Source organism: Panicum hallii, chromosome 6 (assembly GCF_002211085.1).
Source record: "Panicum hallii strain FIL2 chromosome 6, PHallii_v3.1, whole genome shotgun sequence".
Classification (NCBI taxonomy): Eukaryota; Viridiplantae; Streptophyta; class Magnoliopsida; order Poales; family Poaceae; genus Panicum; species Panicum hallii.
The window spans coordinates 1,648,273-1,672,098 of record NC_038047.1 but is presented as its reverse complement, the minus strand read 5'-3'; the positions used below and the strand labels follow the sequence as shown (position 1 = coordinate 1,672,098).

The following is a 23,826-nucleotide window of genomic DNA, read 5'->3' as shown; positions in this document are numbered from 1 at the left end:
TTAAGAAAACACCATCCTCCTTCATCGCTTGCGCCGTGGTGATCGACATCTCCTTGAACTGCAGATACTTGGGCATACAACTACTATATGGTGGCTCTGGTACCAATTGTTGGAATTACTTCTCACTTTAGAAAGTATTTATCACAAACACTCACTCACTCTGGTGGACGCAAAACACACGCGAACAGATTAGCACAAGCTAGTAATATTTTTGGTCGACGCCACTCACCAGCTCACGTCGTTTTCTATTCATATATAAACTTAAAGGTACATGCAAACCGATAAGGCCAGCCAACTCACTCGGCGAGCACTAACCCATGATTCTAAACTCACGCTACTGCTAATGATCATGCCCACACTGATCAAGAGGCTAATGGCCGCTCATGTCCAGCGAGTCTCACACCAATGTGCAGATTCCATGCATGAGCTGACCTATTCCTTCGCCACGAAAATCACTTCCGTGCCCACTGCAGCTCATGCACCTCCATACTGCACGTTCACATGCAGTTACATCTCTCTTGATCATGTCTATCTTCTATGCACTTCACGTACGTACGCACCGTGTCACACGGTCTAGTCTCACACCGTGCGTACGTACTGCCGGCTCAAGGCAACAGCAGCTTACTAGTCTCACACATTTTGCTGCTATGCACTCGATCTACCACCGTGCGTTATTTCTAGTTACACATGTGTGCATATAAAATAAACATGCAAATCCTACTGACAATATTAAATCTAACAGCCTTCTCCCGCGGCTGCGCTGACCACTTCGGCTCCTACGACATGAGGGACGGGAAGACCTACCCGCTCCTGCCGCCGCTGGAGCTTCATAATGGCGGCGCCGGCGACCTGGCTCTTCCCTAGGTAAGGATCAAGCAGCTACAATAAACTACTTGATCAATAATTGTTGTGTAACCATGTTGATGGATTTTTTTTTTTAATTCAGGGAGCAAGGCGTGTCGAGCTGCTGGTGTGATCTCACCTCCGACGTGTTCGGCCTCGTCCTGCGCCGCCTCCGTTCCCGGGAAGACCGTGTCCGTCTCAGCGAGGTCTGCCGCGACTGGTGTGCCTCGACGCGGCAGCACTTGCGCCGGCGACCGGGGGCGCGTGCCCCCGTGGTCTCGAAAGCGATAGCACCCGCCGTGGTAGCCACGGCGCCGCCGGGCCCGGCGGCCGTGTACCTCGCGCTCCCGAACGGGAGGGTCTTCAGCTACCCGGAGCTCACTGCTCACGTCGTCCCGCCTCCTCGACAAAGAGGCCGCCGGCTACCTCGGCGCCGCGTGAGACGACTGGCTCCTTTTCCACGAAGGCGGCGGCCTCTTCCGGTTGACGAGCCCATGGAAGACGAGGCTGCTCCCGAGCTTCCACGGCATACGCGCCCACGACGTGCCGGTCGAGATCATCAACGAGCCTGCTCCGATCCACCGCGCGGTGGCGTCGCGCGCGCAGTGGAGGGACGACGACGAGACGATGGGTGTCCGGAAGGTGGTCGTGTGCCCGGACGGCTTCATCGCGGCCATCTTCGGCCGCGAGCACTTCGCCAAGGTCGCACTCTGCTCGCTGGAGACCTTCTCGTGGTCGCACAGCAAGCACGACCGGTGGCGGTGTTACGACGACCTGGCGTTCTTCGGCGGAGGCTCTACGCCATCACCGCCGGCGAGGACCTCCTAGCCTTCGACGTCGGCGTCGACGGCGACACCGGGGAGCCGTTCATCTCCCGCGTCGAGCTAGCGCGTCATTGAGGGCGCCCTGTACGGCCCGAGAGCCCCAACCACCGCCATGGTCCACTACCTCGTCCCGTCCGGCGACAGCGCGCTACTCATGGTGCGGCGGCGGTTCCCGCACGCCGAGGGCAACAGCTGGTCGCGGTTCACGGTGCTCCGCGCGGATCTCGCGTCGTCCCGGTGGGAGGAGGTGAGCAGCCTGGCTGCGACCAGGCGCTGTTCGTCGGGCGGCTGTGCTCGCGGGCCGTGCGGGGACGACGCTACCCGCTCGGCTACCAGATCTTCTTCCTGCCGGACGACTACGCGGGCATGTCGTTCTGGGAGCCGCCGCGCAGTAGGAGAGCTGACCACCACGCCGCCGTGTACTGCATGTTTGACGGGAGGGTCACCTACTTCCTACCGCGTCAGCCGCAGGATGATGAGGATGGCCCCGTGCCGGCGACATGGCTGTTCCCGACCGCCGCGACGGCGAGGGCGATGCGTCGTTGAAGTTCAAGTGAATGAATGCCTAATCTTTCTCGATTAGCTTAAGCTTTTTGGGATGATTTTTTGACTAATTTTTGAGATGAATTGGTACTAGCGGACACAATTAAATAAATCTTTTGATAACTGGCCTCCACACACGTAAGATGACTGTTCATTCGCCTGTTCCCCTGAGGGGACTGCCCCACCGCCGCCGCACGGCTAGCGCCCGATTCTTCGCCGCCTCCGACACCCCAACGGCGCACCTCGTCTCCACTCCCTTGCGATCTCTCCTCTCCTCTTCTCCATGGCTTCTGGTGGCCCGCCTCGCCGGTGGCTACCGACGCTTGCGCAACGAGTTGCTTCAGCCACGGCGGCTCTTCGGCTCAACCCACTTCTCCGTCATGTTTCCAGGTGTGTTTTCTGGTTCTGATGCTAAAGTTTGCGCCTTTAGTCTATTCCTAAAGATCTCGATCTGAATTCTGACGAGTTTAGGATTTTTATTAGAACAATTTGTTCTTATGTTGATTTTTGAAGGGTAACTAGGGATTTTTTTTTAACTAATCACAATGCTTTTTTTCTTCCCAAACTGGAGAACAAAGGGTCGAAACAAATTAGATTTCAGACATAGATATTACATTACAATTACAATCCCGACTGATGGCACTTGAATCGGATGCAAAGATTTACCCTTTTATGTTCTTTGCTCATAGATTTCCTCATGGATCTCGGAACCCGTCCCGCCTGCATCCTCAGTTGTTGGAGATTCAAACGGATATAGTAAGACACGGATTTTATTTAGTGTTTAGCACCTAAATTAAAATAAATATTATCAAGATTATTCAAGATGATGGCCTCCAAATTCTTTATGTTGCGATAATACATTATGCTGATCTGACCGTCCGACGTGATCTCTACATAAACGTAATGTTGGCCTCGATCGAAAACCCACACAAGGATCCACTCAGCAAACAGCTTGAGCAGTAAGAACGCCATGGCTCAAGTGTTGCAGGGCCTCCATGAGCTGCTGGGGCACCATACGAGGTCTCCGCCGTCCTGCTAGTCTGCCCTCTTCTGGTCCTCCTGCTCGTGCGCGCCGCCTCGCCACGCCGTCGACGGCCACGGCACCGGCAGGAGCCAGCAGGGACCAGCTGCTCAGCAGGCTGCCTTCGCCGCCGGGCAGGCTCCCCGTCATCGGCCACCTGCACCTCGTCGGAGCCCTCCCGCACGTCTCCCTCCGCGACCTCGCTGCCAGGCACGGCCGCGACGGCCTCCTGCTCCTCCGCCTCGGCGCCGTCCCGACGCTCGTCGTCTCCTCGGCGAAGGCCGCGCAGGCCGTCCTGCGCACGCACGACCACGTCTTCGCGTCCCGGGTCTACTCCGCCGTCACCGACATCCTCTTCTACGGCGCCACGGACGTCGCCTTCTGCGCCTACGGCGAGCACTGGCGGCAGGTCAAGAAGCGCCACAACGCACCTCCTCACCGCCAGGAAGGTCCTACCGCCATGCACGCGAGCAAGAGGTACACGACAGCTTTTAGTAGATGTAGATGGACGTGGTTCTTACAAAGTTCAGTAACCAAAAGTTTCAAATGCATAGATCAAAAGATTTTGTCCTCTTTCACAGTGGTGGGAGTAATCACCAAGGACTTTGTTCCTGGTTCCTAGGCTGGTTCGGTTACCGCCTGTTGTACTCAATATGTATCTTCACATGTATTATATAAACAAACTACGGCGGCCCTGGTTGAGGCATCGCCTTCCTTCCAACTTACATGGTATCACAGCCAAGGTTTTTTTTTTCCGGCGATCATGTCTGTCACCACCTTCTCTGCTCCTACTATCCCAATTCATCATGCCGTTACTATCCGGCTCACAAAGAAAAACTACCTATTGTGGCGTGCCCAGCTTCTTCCCTTCCTACGAAGCATGAAACTCATGGGCTATATTGATGGCTCGACACCACCGCCGTCAATCTTGGTTCCGGCGTCTACTGCTCCTGATGCCGCGCTTGTTCCCAACCCAGAGTACGCCCGCTGGTATGATTAAGATCAGCAAGTTCTGAGCGGCTTGCTGTCCTCCATGTCCGAGGCCGTGCTGGGCGATGTAACATCAGCGACCTCGGCTAAGGAAGTTTGGGACATCCTGCAACGGCAATTCGCGTCGGCCTCACGCGCACGGATCGTTCAAATCCGTGTGGATCTTGCTACCGCCACCAAGAAGGATCAATCTGCTGCGGACTACTTCAGCAGAATCAAGAGTCTCGCAGCTGAACTTGCTGCGGCCGACGCACCTCTTCGCGATGACGAGATCATTGCGTACCTGCTGGCTAGTCTGGGCGCGGACTATGATCCGTTTGTCACGTCCATGACCACACGAAGCGAGGCGTTGTCATTAGATGACGTCTATGCTCATCTGTTATCATATGAAGCACGCCAGCAGAAGCATCTCTCGGAAGTTCGCCATCAAGTTGGAACGTCGGCTCATGTCGCTGGTCGCAGTGGCGCGCCTGGCAACCGCGGTCGTGGCCGAGGTCGCGGCCGTGGGCGTGGTGCGCCGCCGGCTAGTCGTGGCGCCGGCCCTTCGCGCCCTCGTCCCAAATGCCAAATCTGTGGCAAAGAGGGCCACACGGCTGTTCGGTGCTGGTACCGGATGGATGAATCATACAATGAAGAACAACCATCTGCAGCTGTTGCGGCGACGAACTCCTACAACTTGGATCCAAACTGGTATAATGATACTGGTGCTACGGACCATATCACCAGTGATTTGGATCGTCTTACCCTACGAGAGAAGTACACCGGTGGCGACACGGTCCAAGTGGGCAATGGAGCAGGTTTGCGTATTTTGCATACTGGTTCTTGTTCTCTTCATACTGATACTCGACCTCTGGCTCTCAACAATGTTCTTCATGTTCCAAATATATCTAAGCATCTCTTATCAGTTCATAAATTATCTCGTGACAATAATGTGTTTTTTGAATTTCATCCTTGGTCTTATTTTATCAAGGATCGAGCCACCAGGCAGCTTCTTCTTGAAGGAAAGTGTGAATCCGGCCTCTACCCTATTAAGCCATCTAATGCTGCGTCTCTACGACAAGCTTTTGTGTCTTCTTCCGTGCAGCCAGATCAGTGGCATGCACGCTTTGGTCATCCATCCCCGCAAGTTGTTAGGTCTATTCTTCGTCTTAATAATTTACCTTGTTCCAAGGAGTCTACCTTGTCATCAGTTTGTAATGCCTGTCAGTTAGGCAAGAGTCACCAGTTACCTTATAATATTTCAATTCATCATACTACCATGCCTCTTGAGCTTATACATTCTGATGTCTGGGGTCCAGCTCCACCTTCTGTTGGTGGTTTTCGCTATTATATTAGTTTTATTGATGATTTCACAAAATTCACATGGATCTATCTCATGGTTGATAGGACTGATGTTCAGCGCATTTTTGTTCAGTTTAAAAATCATGTAGAACGCCTCCTTGATACTAAAATTAAATGTGTGCAGTCTGACTGGGGGGGCGAATATCAAAAGCTTCATAACACCTTTTTTAAGTCCTTAGGCATAGCACATCGCATCTCTTGCCCTCACACCCACCAACAGAATGGTTCAGCCGAAAGAAAACATCGTCATATTGTCGAGACCGGTCTTACCTTACTAGCACACTCTAAAATGCCAATAAAATTCTGGGATGAAGCTTTTATGACTGCCACTTATCTTATAAACAGGCTTCCTACTCGTGTTCTTGATAATCTGTCACCTCTTGAGCGCCTCTTTAAAACCCCACCCAATTATTCTATGTTGCGCATCTTTGGGTGCGCATGCTGGCCTCATCTTCGTCCCTACAACAAGAACAAACTCGAATTTCGTTCAAAACCCTGTGTTTTTCTTGGGTATAGCTCCAATCATAAAGGGTACAAATGTCTTGATAAAGAAACCGGTCGTGTCTACATCTCGCGTGATGTCATCTTCGATGAGGCCGTTTTTCCTTTTTCCCACCCTTCATCAAACTTTGATCAACCAGAGGGCGATAACAGTATTAATGAGGATATTAACCGGTTGCAGAATTTGCTTCCTGCTAATTTGTCTTGTGCAGATTATCTTGCCACAGAGATTCCGGAGCGTACCAGTTCTGCGCCGACATCCGCCCCGGGATCGTCGCCCTGCGCAACTACCACCTTCGGCGTCCCGTCCTCAGGTCCAGCGCCAGATGTACCTGCATCGACCCCAACCGCCGGGTCGCCCGCTGTACCACATGCAGGGGACACTGGCACACCCACCCAGCCGGTCGCGCCTGCGACCGCGGAAGAATCGACCTCTGAATCTCTGCCGCAGCTGCAGTCTGATCATTTGGTTTCCTCTGATTCAGATGAAGATTATGTGGGTCTCTCTATAGCAGCTGCTCCTGCTGATTTATCCGAGGCTTCCGTGCATCCGTATGGGACTAGGCTTAAGCACAATATCAGGCAACCAAAAAGGCGCACAGATGGTACAGTTACTTACTCGGTTTCTCGGGTTTCTCCATCTGAACCTACATCTCATGTTCTTGCTATGAAGCATCCACTCTGGAGACAGGCTATGCACGATGAGTTTGATGCACTGATTAAGAATGAAACATGGCATCTAATCCCTCCTCAAGATGGTCTCAACATCATCGATTCCAAATGGGTGTTCAGGTTGAAGCATAAAGCTGATGGAACTATTGATAGGTACAAAGCTCGACTGGTGGCCAAAGGTTTTAAACAGCAGTATGGAGTTGATTATGATGACACGTTCAGTCCGGTGGTCAAACCAACTACTATTCGTTTATTGCTATCTCTTGCTGTCTCCAACAATTGGTGTCTTCGACAGATTGACATTCAAAATGCTTTTTTGCATGGGATTCTTGAAGAGGATGTCTATATGAAGCAGCCTCCGGGGTTTGAGGACTCAGCTCGGCCTCATTTCATCTGTAAGCTTGACAAGGCGTTGTATGGCCTTAAACAAGCTCCCCGGGCATGGTTTGCTCGCTTAAGTGGCGCACTTCTTGAGCTTGGTTTTCAAGCGTCCAAAGCAGATGTTTCCCTTTTTATATTGAATCAGAAGGGCATTCATATTTATATCTTAATCTATGTGGATGATATCATCATAGTAAGCTCTTCATCAGCAGCCACTGATCGGTTACTGCAGCAGCTATCAAGCATTTTTGCAGTCAAGGACTTGGGCAATCTCAACTATTTCCTTGGTATAGAGGTTCATCAATCATCCACGGGTCTGTTGTTGACTCAACGCAAGTATATACAGGACCTTCTAATGCGCACTAATATGGAGACGTCCAAGCCGGTATCAACACCCATGCTCCCTGCTGACAAGTTATCTCTAAGAGATGGTGACCCACTCTCTCCAGAAGACGCAACTAAGTATAGAAGTGTTGTTGGCACATTGCAATATCTATCATTTACCAGGCCGGACATATCATTCTCGGTAAACCGTGTATGCCAATTCATGTCTGCGCCGACTACTGCTCATTGGGCGGCGGTCAAAAGAATACTCAGGTATCTTCGTGGAACAACTGGCATGGGTCTTTCTATCACAAAAACTTCAGCGCCCCTCTTAAGTGCGTTTTCAGATGCTGATTGGGCGGGGAATCCGGATGATCGCCGGAGTACTGGTGGCTTCACTATCTTTTTTGGAGAAAATCTTATATCCTGGGGCTCTCGAAAACATCCTACTGTATCTCGGTCTAGCACAGAGGCTGAGTACAAGGAGATTGCTAATGCTACTGCAGAGTTAATTTGGCTTCAAGTATTGCTTCGAGAACTTGGTATTACTTTACCTAGGCCGCCCACTCTTTGGTGTGACAATCTTGGTGCCACCTATCTCACTGCAAATCCGATTTTTCATCGTCGAATGAAGCATGTTGAAGTTGACTATCATTTTGTTCGTGAACGTGTTGCTTCAGGACAGTTGGATGTCAGGATCATCTCTTCACAAGATCAGCTAGCCGACATTATGACGAAGGCATTGCCAGGACCTGCATTTACTAATATTTGTCGCAATCTGAATTTGCTTCCGCATAGTTCAGATTGAGGGGGGGGTATTAGAGATAAAGAGATAAGAATAGTAAAGAGATAAGAATAGATCTTATTTGTTCCTGGTTCCTTGCGTAATCACCAAGGACTTTGTTCCTGGTTCCTAGGCTGGTTCGGTTACCGCCTGTTGTACTCAATATGTATCTTCACATGTATTATATAAACAAACTACGGCGGCCCTGGTTGAGGCATCGCCTTCCTTCCAACTTACAGGGAGAACAAACGAATCTTCAATTTCAGATCGCATATACAGATCAAAAAATATATTTAGCCGAGCCTACTTCACAGACAGTGGTGGATCCAAAACTTCAAATCAGGGGGGCTTATTTCTTCTTCCTCCTCCTCCCTCCTCTCATTTTCTTCTTCCTCCTCCTTTTCTTCTTTCTCTTCTTCATCCATAGCTGAAAAAATATTAGAGGAGCTTTGGGGATCCATAGGATATATGGGGTAGGGGGGCTCCAGCCCCCCTGCCCCCACGCTGGATCCGCCCCTGTTCATAGATCAAAAGAATAAACATCTCTTCTTTTCCAACGCTCGCTCTCTTGCATTCGTACTACTCCATCTATTACTAACCAGTTATTGTTAAAATTACTTTAAGCATGACCCATATTTTTTCAAATTTGCACTAAACTTTTGCATAAGACTAATATGGCCATAGGTCGTAACGAAAAGTCAATTGTGACAAACATTCTGGAATTAGGGAGTATGTGCTAAATTCACATATTGGAGATAAGCGGACATCTGCCGCCCACGGTACAAACCACCATCTCTTAGGCGGCATCCCCATTAAGCTACAAGCCGAGGTGAGAATGGCCGTACCCAAGGGGAAAGGAATGGTAGCAGAAGACGATCTCAACGGTCTGACCTACCTGAAGGCCATAGTCAAAGAGACCCTCAGACTCCACGCACCGGCCTGCTTCTTGTGCCCCACTTCTCCATGGCTGATTGCGAGATAGAGGGCCACACAATACCGTCCGGGACGCGTGTCCTCATCAACATCTGGGCTCTTGCTAGGGATCATAGCCATTGGGAGAATGCGGAGGAGTTCATGCCTGAGCGGTTCATGGAAGGCGGCAGCGCGGCAGCTATGGACTAGAAAGGAAATGATTTCGCATACTTGCCATTTGACGGTGGGCGAAGGATGTGCCCAGGTATAAACAAAACTTTGCCGTTGCCATGATTGAAGTCATGGTAGCAAACCCTGTGTACCATTTTAACTGGGAGCTACCACCAGAATCGTTGGAGCATGGCATTGATATGACGGAATCGTTTGGGTTGACGGTGCGTCGAAGTGAGGATCTCCTCCTTGTCCCAGTAGTCCCTCATTAGTAATTATTAGGTAGCCCTGCTTTCGGGCTGCACATTGAGACTCCTGAAGAACCACCTGTATATCATTCCAGTATCTTATATGCAAGTGCTGGACTTGTTGTTAAGGAGATCACCAAATAAGAAAAGTGTATGTGTTTACCAAATAATAAGGTTGTGTTGGTACGGTTACAAGGAGCTTTTGTCTCTTTCTATTTTTTTTCTTCTAACAAAACTTATGGCAAAGCTCGCCCGTCTTTTCAAAAAAAAAATTTGTATGAATGTGTGAGTATCCGAGTCTACACTATGTTTCTAAAGTAAAGGAATAAAATCGTTGATATAAGTGTTGCACGGAATTTGATTAATTATGTATGACTAGATATTACCTAAATCGGATTTTTGCTCTCGATCGAAGAAGAGAAAAATGGTGGCGGTGTGGTCCATCCATCTTGTTAGGTTTCACCTAGTAGTTGACTCCAGCTGCCATATTGTATATGCCTACGTCCAAGGCGAGAAATGCAAGAAGGGGTCACCTGCATGAAAACAGTGGCATGCCTAAGTTTGGCAACCAATGTAACCATCAACCAAACATGCCCCCAACTAACTTTTTATTTAATCTGTGGGGCTTGCTGGCGCTCTGACATCCTGAGATCAAATCATTTTACAGGCATCCTTCCCTGCGAATTTTAACACGAGGACCAAGGATGGAACCATCTACTAATAGATAATCCTGAGATCGTAAGATGCAAAATGGCCCAGAGAAGCGCACCAGCATCATTCCCTGCGCATTTACAGGCTGTAAAATGAATAAAGGAAAGGCTGTTCAGAATATCCGGTACAAGAGGTATAATAACAAGATGTTTCAGTACCGAAAAACAGACCTGCATCTCTTGGTAGAGAAACACTAATGCATACTACAGGTTAAGACAGAGAGTGCTCATCTGAAACAACGGGCTCTATGGAAAAGAAAGTTGGCAATAGCATTTCCAGCTGGACTTCCAGACTCCCCCCATGTTGGCAATGCAACCCATGGTAGGTTGTAGTCATGTTATTTCACTGCTTGTAGGCGTTGTGGGAATTGCTTTCCGCAGTCTTAGCCTCTACATCCATGGACATACCATTGTGAGATTGTCGATTGATGGGTGACTAATAAGCCATAAGATCTGATGTGAACAACAACAGGTTCATCCTTCTGCTTGGACTCTGACCAGGATTGAAACACTTAGCATGCAGAACTTCACGATCTTATTCCTCGATTCCTTCAAGATTGAAGGCTAAAAGCTTGGACTTTGACCAGATTCAGTTCAAACCAAAATCAATAGGACAGTTAATTGAACCAACAGGCAACAGTTACCTCTCTTGAGCTTCTGAAACGGGGCGCGCTGTCCAGCTGCCCCAAGTGAAGCAGGGTGGCCGGAGAGATGGGAGAATGGGAGCGGCGGACCCAGGCCCCAGAGGGGAGGGCTTTAGCTGTAGCTGGTGGCACCGGGATTTACAGGGGAGGTCGCATCAGCATTAGCGGAGCAGGCAGCCGGCGGCCGCGACCGCGGAGCGGCAGGGCGATCTATCGGAATCAGAGGCGGCGGCGCGAGCTGGAGAGGAGGTGGGACGATGGGATGCCACCGCGCGAACGTGATCGGAGTCGGAGCCCCCGCGGCGAGGTCGAGACCGGAGTAGACTGCAGTCAACAAACTTTGCATTATACCCCCGATTATTTGCAATTTAGCCTCTACATATTTTCATATAACCCCCTATTTTGGCTTGCGTTAGTAATCGCGATCCGAGTATTTACATAAACCACCCTATTTCGGATCGCGACTATTAATCGCGATCCGATTGTTTACATAAAACACCCTAATACTTACATTAAAGCCCCTGAGTTTGCAAAATTACCTTTCATCTGCATCTGGCGGGCTGGCGCACGGCGCTGGGCGGCGGCGGAGTCCGGCGGATGAAGGACGACGAGGACGCGCCCGCTCCCAGCGGCGGCGAACTCGGAGATGCGGCCAGAAAGTGAAGAGCTTGCCGATCACGGGGGAAGCGGCGCCGCGTTGGTAGCAGCGGCGGCGGCGAGAGAAACTCGACACCGGTGGTACGGGAAGATGGGGAGCCGCTCGGCTCCGCTCCGGTCATGGCGGGTGTGCGGAGCAGCTCGACGGCGACGACGGGTCAGCGTTTCCCATTGCCTTGACCGCCAGTGCCACGAGCTGCGGCTGGCTATCCCAGTGGCGCGGGCGGGCGGACAGACGGCGGCGGTGCCGTGGCGGAGGACGAAGCCGGAGAGGACGCGTCAGGCTGCCAGGTGGGCCCCGGGGGCAGGAGTGAGTGCGCTCCCACCCCAACCCACTTCCACAGAGTCAGAGAGGCCACCCACCCACGCGGCGGGCGCAGAGACCCAGGCAGGCGGGCAGGCACTAGTGCTGGGGAGGCAAAGCCACCCACTGCCTGGCTGCTTCCCTTCCCGCTTCCCTCGTCAACCAAACCAACTCGCCTCGTCTCGTCTCCTCCCGCAAGCGCTCCCCAACGCCACGCCACGCCACGCGCACCGCCCGCCCGCCCGCCTCCCTCCCCCAAATCTCTCTCGCCGGCCGGCCCTCGCTCGCACGCGCGCGCAGGCGCCACTCCGATCCCCAATCGATCGCCCCGGCCCCGGCCCTAGCCCGCCGCCGCGCCTCGCCCGCCTCGATTCGATCGGGGGACCCGCGGGGAAGCGAGGCCTCGATCGCGGCGGGGAACCCGATGCCCCGCCTCCGGGCCCCTCCGGCTTCGGCGGAGGAGGCATGAGCCGGCGGGGACCGCCCGGAGCTGCCAGCCATGGACGCCACCGCGCGCCCGGCCATCGTCATCGACAACGGCACGGGGTAACCGACCGATCCCCCCCTCCCTTTCGCCCGCTCGCTGTCTCCGGCCTCGTAGTCGCCGGGTGCCAGTAATGCTTGCTGTATCGGTGCGCGATTCTCGTACGTGCTCGGGGGTCCTCGTCGCTGGCGCCGCGCGATTGATTGCTGGAATGGGTGCCCGTGGCTGGGGATCGGACCGGTGGCTTTGCGAGATTTTCTTCGTAGTTTGGAGGCCCTGATTAGGTTTGGGGAAACTCTATCGAGGTCATCGGCTGGGGTGGGAGATATACACATCCCATTCAGTTGTTTGTGCTGTTTGTTTTGTTCCGTTATTGTGCAGTCTAAAGCAACGGAACAGGAACAATCAGGGGAATAGTTGAGAATTGCTTTGTACTAACTGGGAAAAGGAGATTCAGAGTGATACACTTAAATTGGGACTTATCCGTTTTTTCTGAAGGAAATTGTGAAATTATGTGTTTGTCTGCTTGTGTTGTACTTGTATGGTACATGTCTTATTTGTAAAGCAGATTCTACAGTCACTTTTCCTCTTATGGTATGTTGAAAGGGAGCAGTTACTATGTTCCAGCAAGTTAGGTTGTACGGAATATACATCTTGAATGCTGAGTTTATGAACTTCTTAGATATCGTTGTCTAATCAAAATTCCACGTCTGTGTTATGAGAAACTAACAATGTGAGTCATGAGAACAATTCCTAAAGTGATGACGGACACAAAATGAATATTCCTAGGATAAAGTAATTTCCATTCAATCTCGATTGCTTTGATTTCTCTGTAACTGCTTATATATGGATCACTTCTGCTCCTAAATTTTTCTGATAGTACCACATGCACCCTTGCTTCACTGTCTAAGACTGTCACCATTTTGTTTCTTACAAGATTTGTATATTCTTATGTCTAGGTATAGCAAGCTTGGATTTTCTGGTAACTCTGAGCCGTCTTTCACTCTCCCTACTGTCGTAGCAGTGAATGAATCTTTTCTAGACCAGAAAGAGCTGTTGAATAGTGCAAATTGGATAGCACAGTATAACGCTGGCGTCATGGCTGATCTTGATTATTTTATTGGAGATGAGGCTCTATCGCGTTTAAGATCTAGTGGGCTATACACTTCAAGAAGTCCAATTCGTCATGGTCAGGTATGTATATAAAATTCCTTTCGGTGATATTGTCCTTTGTTTGTGTTCTAAGCCCTTATCACCTTTTCTTGTTTTGCAGGTTGAGGACTGGGATACAATGGAGAGATTTTGGCAGCAATGCATTTTCAATTATCTGCGTTGCAATCCTGAGGAGCATTATTTCCTCCTCACAGATAGTCCTGTTGGTACACCCGAAAGTCGTGAATGTACTGGAGAAATAATGTTTGAGACCTTCAATGTCCCTGGTCTATATATATCTGTTCAATCTGTCCTCAGCCTTTCTGCTGGATACGCCTATCTGAAAAGTATTTCTGATGAAGATTCAGATCCTTTGGTAGGTTCTGAAAATAGCTCTTTAGTGCTTTTGTTGATCAAGTATAATACTACTTCATTGATTGACAAGCATTACTTTGCTGCTTTCATTTTGAGTGGCAAATGTATACTTGCTGTAGCAATTCCAGGCCAAAAGATAGTCTCTCTTTTTATATTATATTTGTTCCATTGAATTGTGCAATGTCTTAAAAAGAAGACTGGTTTCATAATTTCATAAGCATGTGTACCTGTCAAACTCTGGAAACTTCAATTCCCACTTTGGAACTTCTGATTCAGGGTACATGTTTGTAGTTATTATCACTGTATGGTACCAATCTGTTGACCCTTTTCACTTTAATACCCGAAACGTTGTTGGTAGAGCACATTACTTCTCATTACCATTGACCAATATATTTTGCCAGTCTGATATGACAGGTGTAGTTGTTGATATTGGGGATGGTGCTCCACACATCGTGCCAGTTGTAAATGGCTATGTAATTGGGAGTAGCATAAAGTCTTTTCCTTTTTCCGGGAGTGACGTAACTCAGTTTGTTTCGCAGCTGTTACAGGTATTTCGTGTTCTCCATATTTTGTTGTGATTAAATTAAGATGCAGAAGTTCTACATATTGTTCGTAAATAGGGATATATCTATCGCTGATTTCATGCTATTAAATCAAAAGGTTTATTTTAACATTACAACAGATTGCAGTACTTTCAGTACTATTTAAGGTGTTACATAGAGGATATGCACATATTTTTTATAGGGTTGTGCCATGTCATCGATGTTTAACGCACGAGCTCTAGATACTTTTTGCTGAATTGCTTGTTATTCTTAATACTAGTTTAGCACTTACTTTCTGTCAAGGGATGATGTGCTAGTGAATTAACGTAGGTTGTACTAGGTTATAATGTTGGTTATGTTACGTTAATCCGTTGACACTCTTAATGAGAATAGCTAGAAAATGTTACCATTCCTTGTGTCAGAAAATCGAGTTTCGAGCCTACCCAGTGTTAGCTTGCAGATGAAGACCATACATTATCATTACAAATTCAATTAGTGAACATTTGGTCTAATGCAATTTGGTTACATGTTATTTGGTTCACTACAATAATTGAATTGTGTGCTATTCATTAATGCCTCCATGGTATTTGAATGGTGTCCTATCTTGACTGTTATTATGTGATTGTGGAAAAAATATACTTTACAATGGGTGATTCGCTTGTTGCCATAACTAGTCATCTAGTTAGAAACTACATGTGACCACACAACCACCGAGAACATAAACCATATTCACAGTTAAGAGTTGTACTGTTTGGGTTATCTGTTGTTAGTCCTTTATGCTCTCAATAGTTACTAGTGGTCTATTCTGTAAAAGCTTGATGGATTTCTCAGGCGCATGGGTGTTGTTTTGCTGATGGTGTTGTGTATTACATTGTCAATGCTGTTAATGATTAGTGTCATCTGGCGGTTTTGCAGGAAAGAGGTGAGCTTCTGCCACCTGAGGATTCTTTAGATATATCTCGCAAGGTGAAAGAAATGTATTGCTATACTTGTTCAGACATTGTCAAGGTATTGCATTTAGAGTTAAATCCTTTTGCCCTATTATTATCCATTGGTGTTCACAACTAAATTGTTTAATGGAAGTTGAAATCTCCCTAATGAACTTAAACCTATATGTAAAATGCGTTCCCTGTGTAAAAAGTAAAAACTACTCTCAAGTCTCAACCTGGTTGGAGAATCAGTTTAAATGTTATTCTGTGTTTACTTGTTTTGCTTCTCACTGTGTAGACTAATTTATGCATTTTTTTCCCTTTATGAATATGAATATACATGTGGCAAGTGTGATATGAGGTTGTTCTTTGAATTCAGCAACCAAGAGGTCATACACAGGAATCTATGTAAAACAAACAGAAATATTTTATATTCATATGCATCTCCATACAATTTCAGGAATTCAAGAAGCATGACAAGAAGCCTGATAAGTACGTCAAACATTGGTCAGCTATTAAACCAAAGACTGGGGTCCCATATACAATTGACATCGGATATGAGCGTTTTCTTGGCCCAGAGGTTTATTCCTATTTCTATCGTCAAATTTCATAAAGTTCTTTTTTTCTTACCAAAATACTTCGAACTGGTATGATGTTATGGCCTAATATGGTCCTTGAGTGATAAGTACATTGCAACTGTGTTGCAATGATTAATTTCTCATAGTTTTGGTCTTACATTGCTCTTAAAGATAATGCCTGTAACGTAAGTACAGTAAGAGTTAGGCAGAAAATTTTGACTTATGGTTGCTGTAAAATAAGAACAACATAAGCTTTATACAAAGAGTTCACGGATTCTTGCGAGCCCTTCTTTCAGTTAATTTTGTAGTAAAGGAGCTGGTGGCTGACAATGTGAATGGTCACCAAAGCCTAGATCAAGAAAATATACAGACTTCACTGGATGGTCATTTTGCACTGTACCGACTCTTCAGCTGTGGCTTTTGTCAATTAAGTTCATAGTAACACGGATCAAGGACTGCCATTCATTTGATTGCAGTACTATTTGTTTGTGAAATATGTTGGTTCTATGAATCGTAGTCATTTGCATTGTCATTATGAACTATAGCAATATATTAGAGTGGAACATTTATGACCAATTGAAGAAATAATTAGTTCTTTAGTTGTGAGAAGGGAAATGTGAGGTTCAAACAGAAGAAATTAGTAAGTTTGATGGCTCACAATGATGAAGGTATGTTGAATTGCTAAACTGCTATCACCAGAAGTCATATCAATAGCTGGCCTTGTACGTTAAAATTGAAGATCACAAGTATAGAAGCATCCTTGCTACTATTGGGAACTGAGGTTACAGTTTCCTTGTTCATCCACAAAATTGAAAGACTGCTGGTTGCCATTATTCTCTGGACCTGCCTTAACACTTTCTCAATATCTTGGTTCATTACCTTTAGTAGGATACTATATGGATCTTGGTCGGTACCTCCTATAGAACACTGTATAAACCATTTTTACATTGTTAAGTGATATCCATAAGCTTTTGTATAGTTCAGCAGACAAGTTGGGATCAGTTGTGATTCTCTAATATCTACAACAAATGCAGATCTTCTTCAATCCTGAGATTTACTCCGCTGATTTCTCCACTCCTTTACCTGAATTGATTGATAGCTGTGTTCAATCTGCACCAATTGACACAAGGAGAGCTCTGTACAAGGTGCTTTCTTTGAATTTTGCAGGGACACATAAGCTAGGGAGTGATACATGTATAAGCTGTGATATTTATAAGAATTGTTCTTTTTGCAGAATATAGTATTATCTGGTGGATCTACCATGTTTAAAGACTTCCACAAGAGACTCCAGAGTGATATAAAGAAGATAGTAGATGATCGTGTTGCTGCAACTAATGCCCGCCATCGTGTGGAAGTGAGAGTAAGTGCAGAACTGCAGATGCTTGATTCTCAAGTTTAGCTGTTCCATTGTATTTTACTGTTGTAATCAATGTTGTCTACTTGTTTATAATTTTAAGTGCTTCAGACTCTTTTTGGTTGACCTTTTTCTTTTCTGTTGTCAGCCTATCGAAGTCAACGTGGTTGCCCATCCTATACAGAGCTACGCAGTCTGGTTTGGGGGTTCAGTAGCTGCATCTACCCCAGAATTCTATGAGGTACCTGCCACTTGACTTTCTTGCGACCTCAACAAACATGCATTGTTCAATTACAGTGCATCAATTTCTGCTATCTGTGCTGATATATGACAATTAAATGCGATGAAACCGCAACCAATGAGTTCATGTTATAACTGGGTTCCGGATTCAACCATTCCTCACGAATCAATTAGTACACAAGTGGAACCTAAGTGATTTCCCTTTTCTCATGCAGTATTGCCACACAAAGGAAGAGTATGAGGAACACGGAGCAAGCATATGCAGAACAAGCCCAGTTTTCAAAGGAATGTACTGAATTTTCTAAACATCGCATCTTCCAGTAGGAGCTCATTTAGGTTTCTTCGAATAGAATATAGCCAATTTTGATTCTTTTTGACCGGGGCCATCCTGATAGAATTGTAGCGTTGTTTGTAGTTGTCTGTTCTGTATTGCCTGTTGTGTATAGCCAACAGCTTGGTTCCCGTTCGAGGTGCATGATTGTAGCCAGAACCTTGGACAGTTGGGAGGAAATAGTGTTTTTCCTTTTCTATTAGTTTGTCCAGGCGAATTTATGAATTTTTGTTAATAAGGATTCAGGTCAAATTTTGGACTACTGTTCATGACCACCGCGTGTGGGCTGGAGTGGATTGATGGCTGAAGATCCTTAACCACTGGCAAAGCATCTTATTTTCAATTCAATGACATGGTGAGACATTTTTAAGAAAAAAAAATCCATGACACTGATGAACGGCACACCAGATGAATTTTGATGTTTGGCAGTATTTGAAGTTCGTACGGCAGAGCATCGCTACGTCAAGCAGTTGTCCACAAGCTAAAATAGTGCAGATAAGAGGTGTCGTAAAGAGAGCCAAAATGGCATCATGGCACATCTAGCTTGTTAGAGCTGTATATGTACACTATATAACTTACAAATGCGCTCCATGATTGACAAAGAAAAAAGGCTGAGAAAGTATATTTTATATACCATAGTGGTTTATAGTAGCAAATACATTTCGTATATACACAGCTAAAAAAAAAAGAATAAGCCTCAGACCACTTCACACGCCCAAAATTGTACACTGCACATCCTTAGCATCAGCCAGCCTTCAGCCTGGAGCGCACTGATCCCAATGCCTGAAGTAGCATGATGTGCATATGATCTGCGCCTTGACAGACCAAATTCTTCCAGCACTGCTACCATTTTCTCCCACTCTGGCATGCAAACCCTGGCAACGTGTCATCATCCAACCATGGTCTCCTAGCCGACCCTGAATGTTTGAATCCGTGCAAGGCCACGGTCTTGAATCATAGGAACCTGATGAAACTGTTCATGAGTGGCTTGCCTGAGATCACAACGGTCTTGCTAAGCACAAAGAGCACAAGAGTTAACTCGAGCATCAGGATGGTGTTTAGGAATGTCCGGTCAACGATCCAGCCAAATATCGTGATGCCCCCTGGATTCGCTAGCAGGTACAGCACTGAAATTATGCAGAGAAACAAAGCATAAGTACAATTGTTGTTTGCTGAGAAGAAAACAATTGCATCTGTAAACTGTAATGTTGATATAGGATATATGTGAACAAAGTCGTATGGAGTAGGACGTGCAGTGTGTTCAGCAGACTATAGCATTGAACAATTGAAGAAATATTAAGCAATGCGGACTCAGAGGAAGCTCTGGATTACTTACCAAGTGATTCTCTCTTGTGGTACGAAGACATGTACGAAGCCAACTGCGCTGTGCCAGGAGAATTGCCATGTAGTGAGGCAGTCTCCAGGGACTCCAGATCACTTTCTGAATAATCCCTCAGAAACATATGTGCAGGAAAGGGCACAAGGTTCCCAGAACTGTTTGGGGTGGTCGCATAATTAGAATCAGTAGAGCATGTTGCTAAAGCGTGCCATCGACTAGCTATTGAAGAGATGTTTTGAGCTCTGTGGGAGATTTTAGCAGCAGCGTGTAAACAGAGGACGAGACCAACAACTTGAACAACTGAAGAAACCTGTAGTATAAAAGGAAATCCATTCATGATCTATTTTTTCAAGAAATCACATAAACGGAGGACACACAATTGAATGTAAATGCAAAACCATGTGATACTTACAGCTATGTCACCGCCATTGGTGAAATTGATTGGACCATTATAGGCTGTTGTCTTGAAAAGAATGGCAAACTGGCTTGCTGTGACAGAAAGGAAGAGCAGCAATAGGAACATGCGGAACCTGTGACTGATCTTGGAGAGGTTATGGCGCAGCTGCAGGTGCTCTTTCAAATAGACCAAAGGATCCGCATCTTGCTCTAGAAGTTTGCCGTAGTCGTCAAAGTGGATAACTTGCAGATTGCAAACCACGTTGAAGAGCATGCAGGATGACAGTAATATTGTTGTCAAATACATCCATGACATGATGGAAGCAAAAAATACAACACATGCTCTCCAGACTGACTCCTGGAAGAGGTGAGAAAAACGGAACAATTCTCGAGTGACCTTCACAACAAAGCATGGCAATATCCACCATGCAAGTATGCGAAAGAAGTCCTGTGCAGAAAATACACCAAAGCTCTTAGGAATTAGGATGATGTCGTACTATAAATATGAAATGTTCCAGTTTAAGTCTCCACTAAAAATTGCAAGGTAATCTAGGAAGAGCAAGAGCAGTTTGGTCAGACCACTTAGTAGATAGGAAATGTGAATTTGTACTTACTTCACAAAAAATAATAACATTAATAACATATGAAACATGTCTATGCACTTCAATCAATTTCCTATAATGGAAATAGTAAAAACAAGCCAAAGAAATACAGGTTCTGTCTTCCAGAGCACAAATCTTTGCTTAGCCCCTAATCGTGCATCTCCATGTAAACAAAGACAAATCGACATGTCGGCACAAACGTGGACTGAGACTGAGTATCACAGGGCACATGAGCTCCACTCACATGGCAACATTTTTTTTAACGATGATTCACATGGTAACGTTGAGGAGGCACATGCAAAGCACACATACTAGTATGTAATAACTGAAATAATAAGCCACTTCGGTTATTCTTTCAGTAAGGACAAAGCCAAGAATCCAAGGCGCCACAGACTAAAGGTCGTGGCATCATGAATTGACTCCTGAACCTCAAGGATAGGCAGCCCCTGGCTCCACATGGCAACGAAACATGGAAGCGCAAATTCTGAAGGGGCAATCAACAATCCAGATATGAGGTCTCCGTAGAAACAGCTAGAGACTGCAACACGCAAACTTCCTAAATACTAGAAAACAGAAGCAAATGCCCTCCACCTCGAATTGCACAGTTTGCACTCAAAATGGCACAAAATTGCACTAAATTTGGATAATATGGCATCTGATCATCCACTAGTAGAACAGCAGTAAGTAGAAGTAGCGGAAGTAACAGTTTATAGCAAGTGCTCTCACTATCGAATGCTAGCGTGCATTTATTCGAATTTCAAATAGAAATTCAGTGCAGGATCGCGAGGAACTGAGATAAGAGAGCGATTGCGCGGGCGAGGGGGCATCCGCATCACCTGGATCTTGGCGACGTACTCCTTCTGGAAGCGGATCCTCATCCCGAGCTCCGGGTCGACGAAGAGGAACTTGCGGATGCCGTACATGGCCATCTTCCGCGACACGCACGCGAGCGCGATGCCCCCGGCGGCGGCCTGCGAGAGCAGCACGCAGGCCTCGAACGCCTCGACCTCGAACTCGTCGCACGCGACGCGGCGGCCGCGGCACGGGGAGAGCGCGACGGCCGCGGCGGGCAGCGCGAGGCCCAGCACGGCGAGCGCGGAGGCCGCGGCGGCCACGCCGAGGCGGGTCGACGCCGCCAGCCCCGCCGCCGAGAGGAACGCCTCCAGGCGGCGCAGCCACCGCGAGAGCGGCGGCGCGTCCGCGTCGGGCCGCAGCAGCGGCGACGAGATCGCCGCCGACGGGTGGCTCTGGTTGTGGTTCGGGCTCCCCGCCGGGAACGGGGACGGCGGCGGCGGGGGAGGCGGAGGCGTCCCGGCGAGGCCGTCGCCGGTAGAGGCCATGGGCGCGGGCGGGAAGGAACTGGTCGGGGCTCGCGGCTCGCCGGAGGGTGAGAAGTGGTAAATTACCGGCGGACTGGCCGGCCAGAGGAAGTGGGCCTTTTAATACCCACGAGGACCGTGCGTCCGGGTCCCACGTATCAGTGGGCCTGCCCGGGGGTGGAGTGCCAGGTGGGTCGAGGGATCTGTGCTTGCTAGCTTGGGGAATGGCCGCGGCCTCTGTCCGAGACCTGTGCCGGGGAAGGGAAGCAGGTGGACATGAGGCGGCTCGGCTCCACTGGAGAGCGCGCGTGGGAGGGAGAAGCCGAGAAGCATCCACATGGTTGGCTGAGGTGTGAGCAGCTGCCGCAGGGCAGGTGCCAAGCCAAGCTGCATGAGCGAGAGCAGATCAGAGATCATCCATCCACTCTGAAAGTACTCGTACAACTCTATTCCTGCAAAGTTTCTTCACTCGATGGAGTAATGAACATCCGTGAAGAAGAGGAAACCCATGCTTACAATTTAATTTTATTTTTCTTTGTTGTAAAAAAAAATTGAAGTAGATGAGACGCGGTCATTCTCAGTCCTGCCGGTTACTGCACACGCGAGTGATGGATACGTGCAGCTGTACACCGTATAATATACGGAAAGCTCGCTCGGTCAGGCAAGCACGCGCTTGTCTTTCTCAAGACGGCCTAGCTAAATACTTGACAACTCCAACTATATTGGTTATTAATGATGATAAAAAAAACTATATTGCTTAACACTCGGCTGTCAGATGCTTTATCAGTAGATTTATAAGAAAACACTGCAGGTCCACGGTATTTCTAGGTCGATTTTAATTTAACTGCTAATGTCATGGCGCTATTATTATTTTTTTCTAACTGTGAAAATTGAAAGAGATAATATTGCTAGTCAACGTGCAAATAGGTAAGACCAAATTTGTCAGGTACCCTAGCATATATACAAGAGCCACAGGCAACCTCCGGAAATACATAGAATAAAACTAGAGCGCCAAACATATAGGTTTTGCTGGCTCATTCTTGCCTGTATGCACAGCCTCCGGTCAAAGCCGATGATGTCGATCATACACAGAACCGGGGAGACAATCAGCACGTCAACATCCAGCACGTTTGATTGCTTCTGCCAAGCCGTGCCTTGCCACGAAGCACAAAAAATGGAGCAGCACCGAACCCATCCATGGCCCACCGACCCGGATCCACGGCCGCACACGGCAGCCGACCAAAACTGCCAGCAGCCTGCAGTTCAGGGAAACATTCATTAGGCATGCCGATGCGCATCATACTATATGATTACAGTGTTGCTTAGAGTTTTACAATGCGTCAAGCCTCTCGAGGAAAAGAATTTTTTTTTGTGTGTGAACGAGATCAAAGTATTAAATGGATAATTGATTCAGCATAGAAGACATTTTCTCTCTCAAGTTTGTTTTTCTCTAACAGAGACCTGGCTTGATTTTACTTACATTTGGTTGGTCTGCGATTTCAGTTGTACTTTGGAGTCATGTTGAATTATTATCGCATGGTACCACAGAAAAATTAACAATAGGCAGGAGGCGTTCAACACAATAAAAGAAATGCAAGATGTAAAACTATGCTTATAAAATTCTAAAAGCAAAAAAGAACTTATGGCTGTCACTGTCACACAGAACATTTTCTCGGACTAGAAGTGCTCATTTGAATTTTCTGAAAGAGAAAAGAAAACATACCCGTGCGTTTGCGGTGGGAGTCGGTGACCGTGCATCTTGCCTGGCGGCGACAGCAACGCCTCATCGCCGGCCGGTCGTCCATCCGGCATCCGCCGCCGCCGCCGCCGCCGCCTAGTTGGCAATTACCGGTGGTGCCGGGAGCTTTAAGGTTTACTGGAACTAAAGAAGACGATGAGGCCAGCCGCACGTGATTGGTCACTGTTAAGCGTGACAGCCCCCTGTAAACACCGGCAAAGTTTATTTGTGGCAGGGGAAAACGTCACCTGAGTCGCCATCATCCGGCGTGTCCTCACCCAACAGCTGAAGCTGGGCTGTATCTGCATCATGAGAAGAAAATGTTAGAACAATTATCATCATTATCGAGTCCAATTATTGTTCTACCAGGAAAACTAGTTCTTCATCTTTTTAGTTTATTTATTTATTTTGTGGGGGGGAGGGGGGGATCAGTTTGATGTTCTTGCGTGCAAGACATAATGTTGACAGGATTAGGTGCCGTATCTGTCATCTCAATTTTTGACAACACATATATATGAGAAGAAGAAAATGCAATAATTGTTAGTGTTTCAATGCAAATATATTTCAGATGAACATT

General features: G+C 47.5%; 3 protein-coding genes and 1 non-coding gene across 4 annotated transcripts; 2 read left to right on the top strand and 2 right to left on the bottom strand.

The window, feature by feature from the left end:
* Positions 1-4,474: 4,474 nt before the first annotated feature.
* On the top strand, positions 4,475-4,614 carry LOC112898649. Its single transcript, XR_003229910.1, has one exon. It is a non-coding gene; the product is annotated as a small nucleolar RNA Z247 (small nucleolar RNA).
* Positions 4,615-11,999: 7,385 nt separating this feature from the next.
* On the top strand, positions 12,000-18,117 carry LOC112896552 (actin-related protein 3-like). Its single transcript, XM_025964569.1, has 10 exons — positions 12,000-12,416; positions 13,314-13,548; positions 13,628-13,882; positions 14,283-14,429; positions 15,339-15,431; positions 15,813-15,932; positions 16,965-17,075; positions 17,165-17,290; positions 17,433-17,525; positions 17,740-18,117. Exons 1-10 carry the CDS (start codon positions 12,370-12,372, stop codon positions 17,818-17,820), a joined length of 1,308 nt encoding a protein of 435 aa, XP_025820354.1. The 5' UTR covers positions 12,000-12,369; the 3' UTR covers positions 17,821-18,117.
* A 337-nt stretch (positions 18,118-18,454) lies between these two features.
* LOC112896551 lies at positions 18,455-21,808 on the bottom strand. Its single transcript, XM_025964567.1, has 4 exons — positions 21,029-21,808; positions 19,607-20,038; positions 19,192-19,504; positions 18,455-18,982 (listed from the first exon to the last, which is right to left on the bottom strand). The coding sequence occupies exons 1-4, from the start codon at positions 21,530-21,532 to the stop codon at positions 18,810-18,812; spliced, it is 1,422 nt and encodes a 473-aa protein (XP_025820352.1). The 5' UTR covers positions 21,533-21,808; the 3' UTR covers positions 18,455-18,809.
* Positions 21,809-22,455: 647 nt separating this feature from the next.
* Positions 22,456-23,813, bottom strand: LOC112897446. Its single transcript, XM_025965737.1, has 3 exons — positions 23,498-23,813; positions 23,235-23,393; positions 22,456-22,767 (listed from the first exon to the last, which is right to left on the bottom strand). The coding sequence occupies exons 1-3, from the start codon at positions 23,589-23,591 to the stop codon at positions 22,463-22,465; spliced, it is 558 nt and encodes a 185-aa protein (XP_025821522.1). The 5' UTR covers positions 23,592-23,813; the 3' UTR covers positions 22,456-22,462.
* Between the last annotated feature and the right edge of the window lie 13 nt (positions 23,814-23,826).

Bases quoted from the DNA above. Each gene is read 5' to 3' on its own strand.
- LOC112896552 (XM_025964569.1), top strand. From the start codon at position 12,370: ATGGACGCCACCGCGCGCCCGGCCATCGTCATCGACAACGGCACGGG. The intron at 14,430-15,338 runs GTATTTCGTGTT...GCGGTTTTGCAG, and splicing joins TTGTTTCGCAGCTGTTACAG to GAAAGAGGTGAGCTTCTGCC. The intron at 17,076-17,164 runs GTGCTTTCTTTG...TTCTTTTTGCAG, and splicing joins CAAGGAGAGCTCTGTACAAG to AATATAGTATTATCTGGTGG.
- LOC112896551 (XM_025964567.1), bottom strand. From the start codon at position 21,532: ATGGCCTCTACCGGCGACGGCCTCGCCGGGACGCCTCCGCCTCCCCCG. The intron at 20,039-21,028 runs GTGATGCGGATG...TTTTCTGCACAG, and splicing joins AGTACGTCGCCAAGATCCAG to GACTTCTTTCGCATACTTGC. The intron at 19,505-19,606 runs GTAAGTATCACA...TTTATACTACAG, and splicing joins CCAATGGCGGTGACATAGCT to GTTTCTTCAGTTGTTCAAGT.
- LOC112897446 (XM_025965737.1), bottom strand. From the start codon at position 23,591: ATGATGATAATTGTTCTAACATTTTCTTCTCATGATGCAGATACAGCC. The intron at 23,394-23,497 runs GTGACGTTTTCC...CGTCTTCTTTAG, and splicing joins GCCGGATGATGGCGACTCAG to TTCCAGTAAACCTTAAAGCT. The intron at 22,768-23,234 runs GTATGTTTTCTT...CCTGAACTGCAG, and splicing joins CTCCCACCGCAAACGCACGG to GCTGCTGGCAGTTTTGGTCG.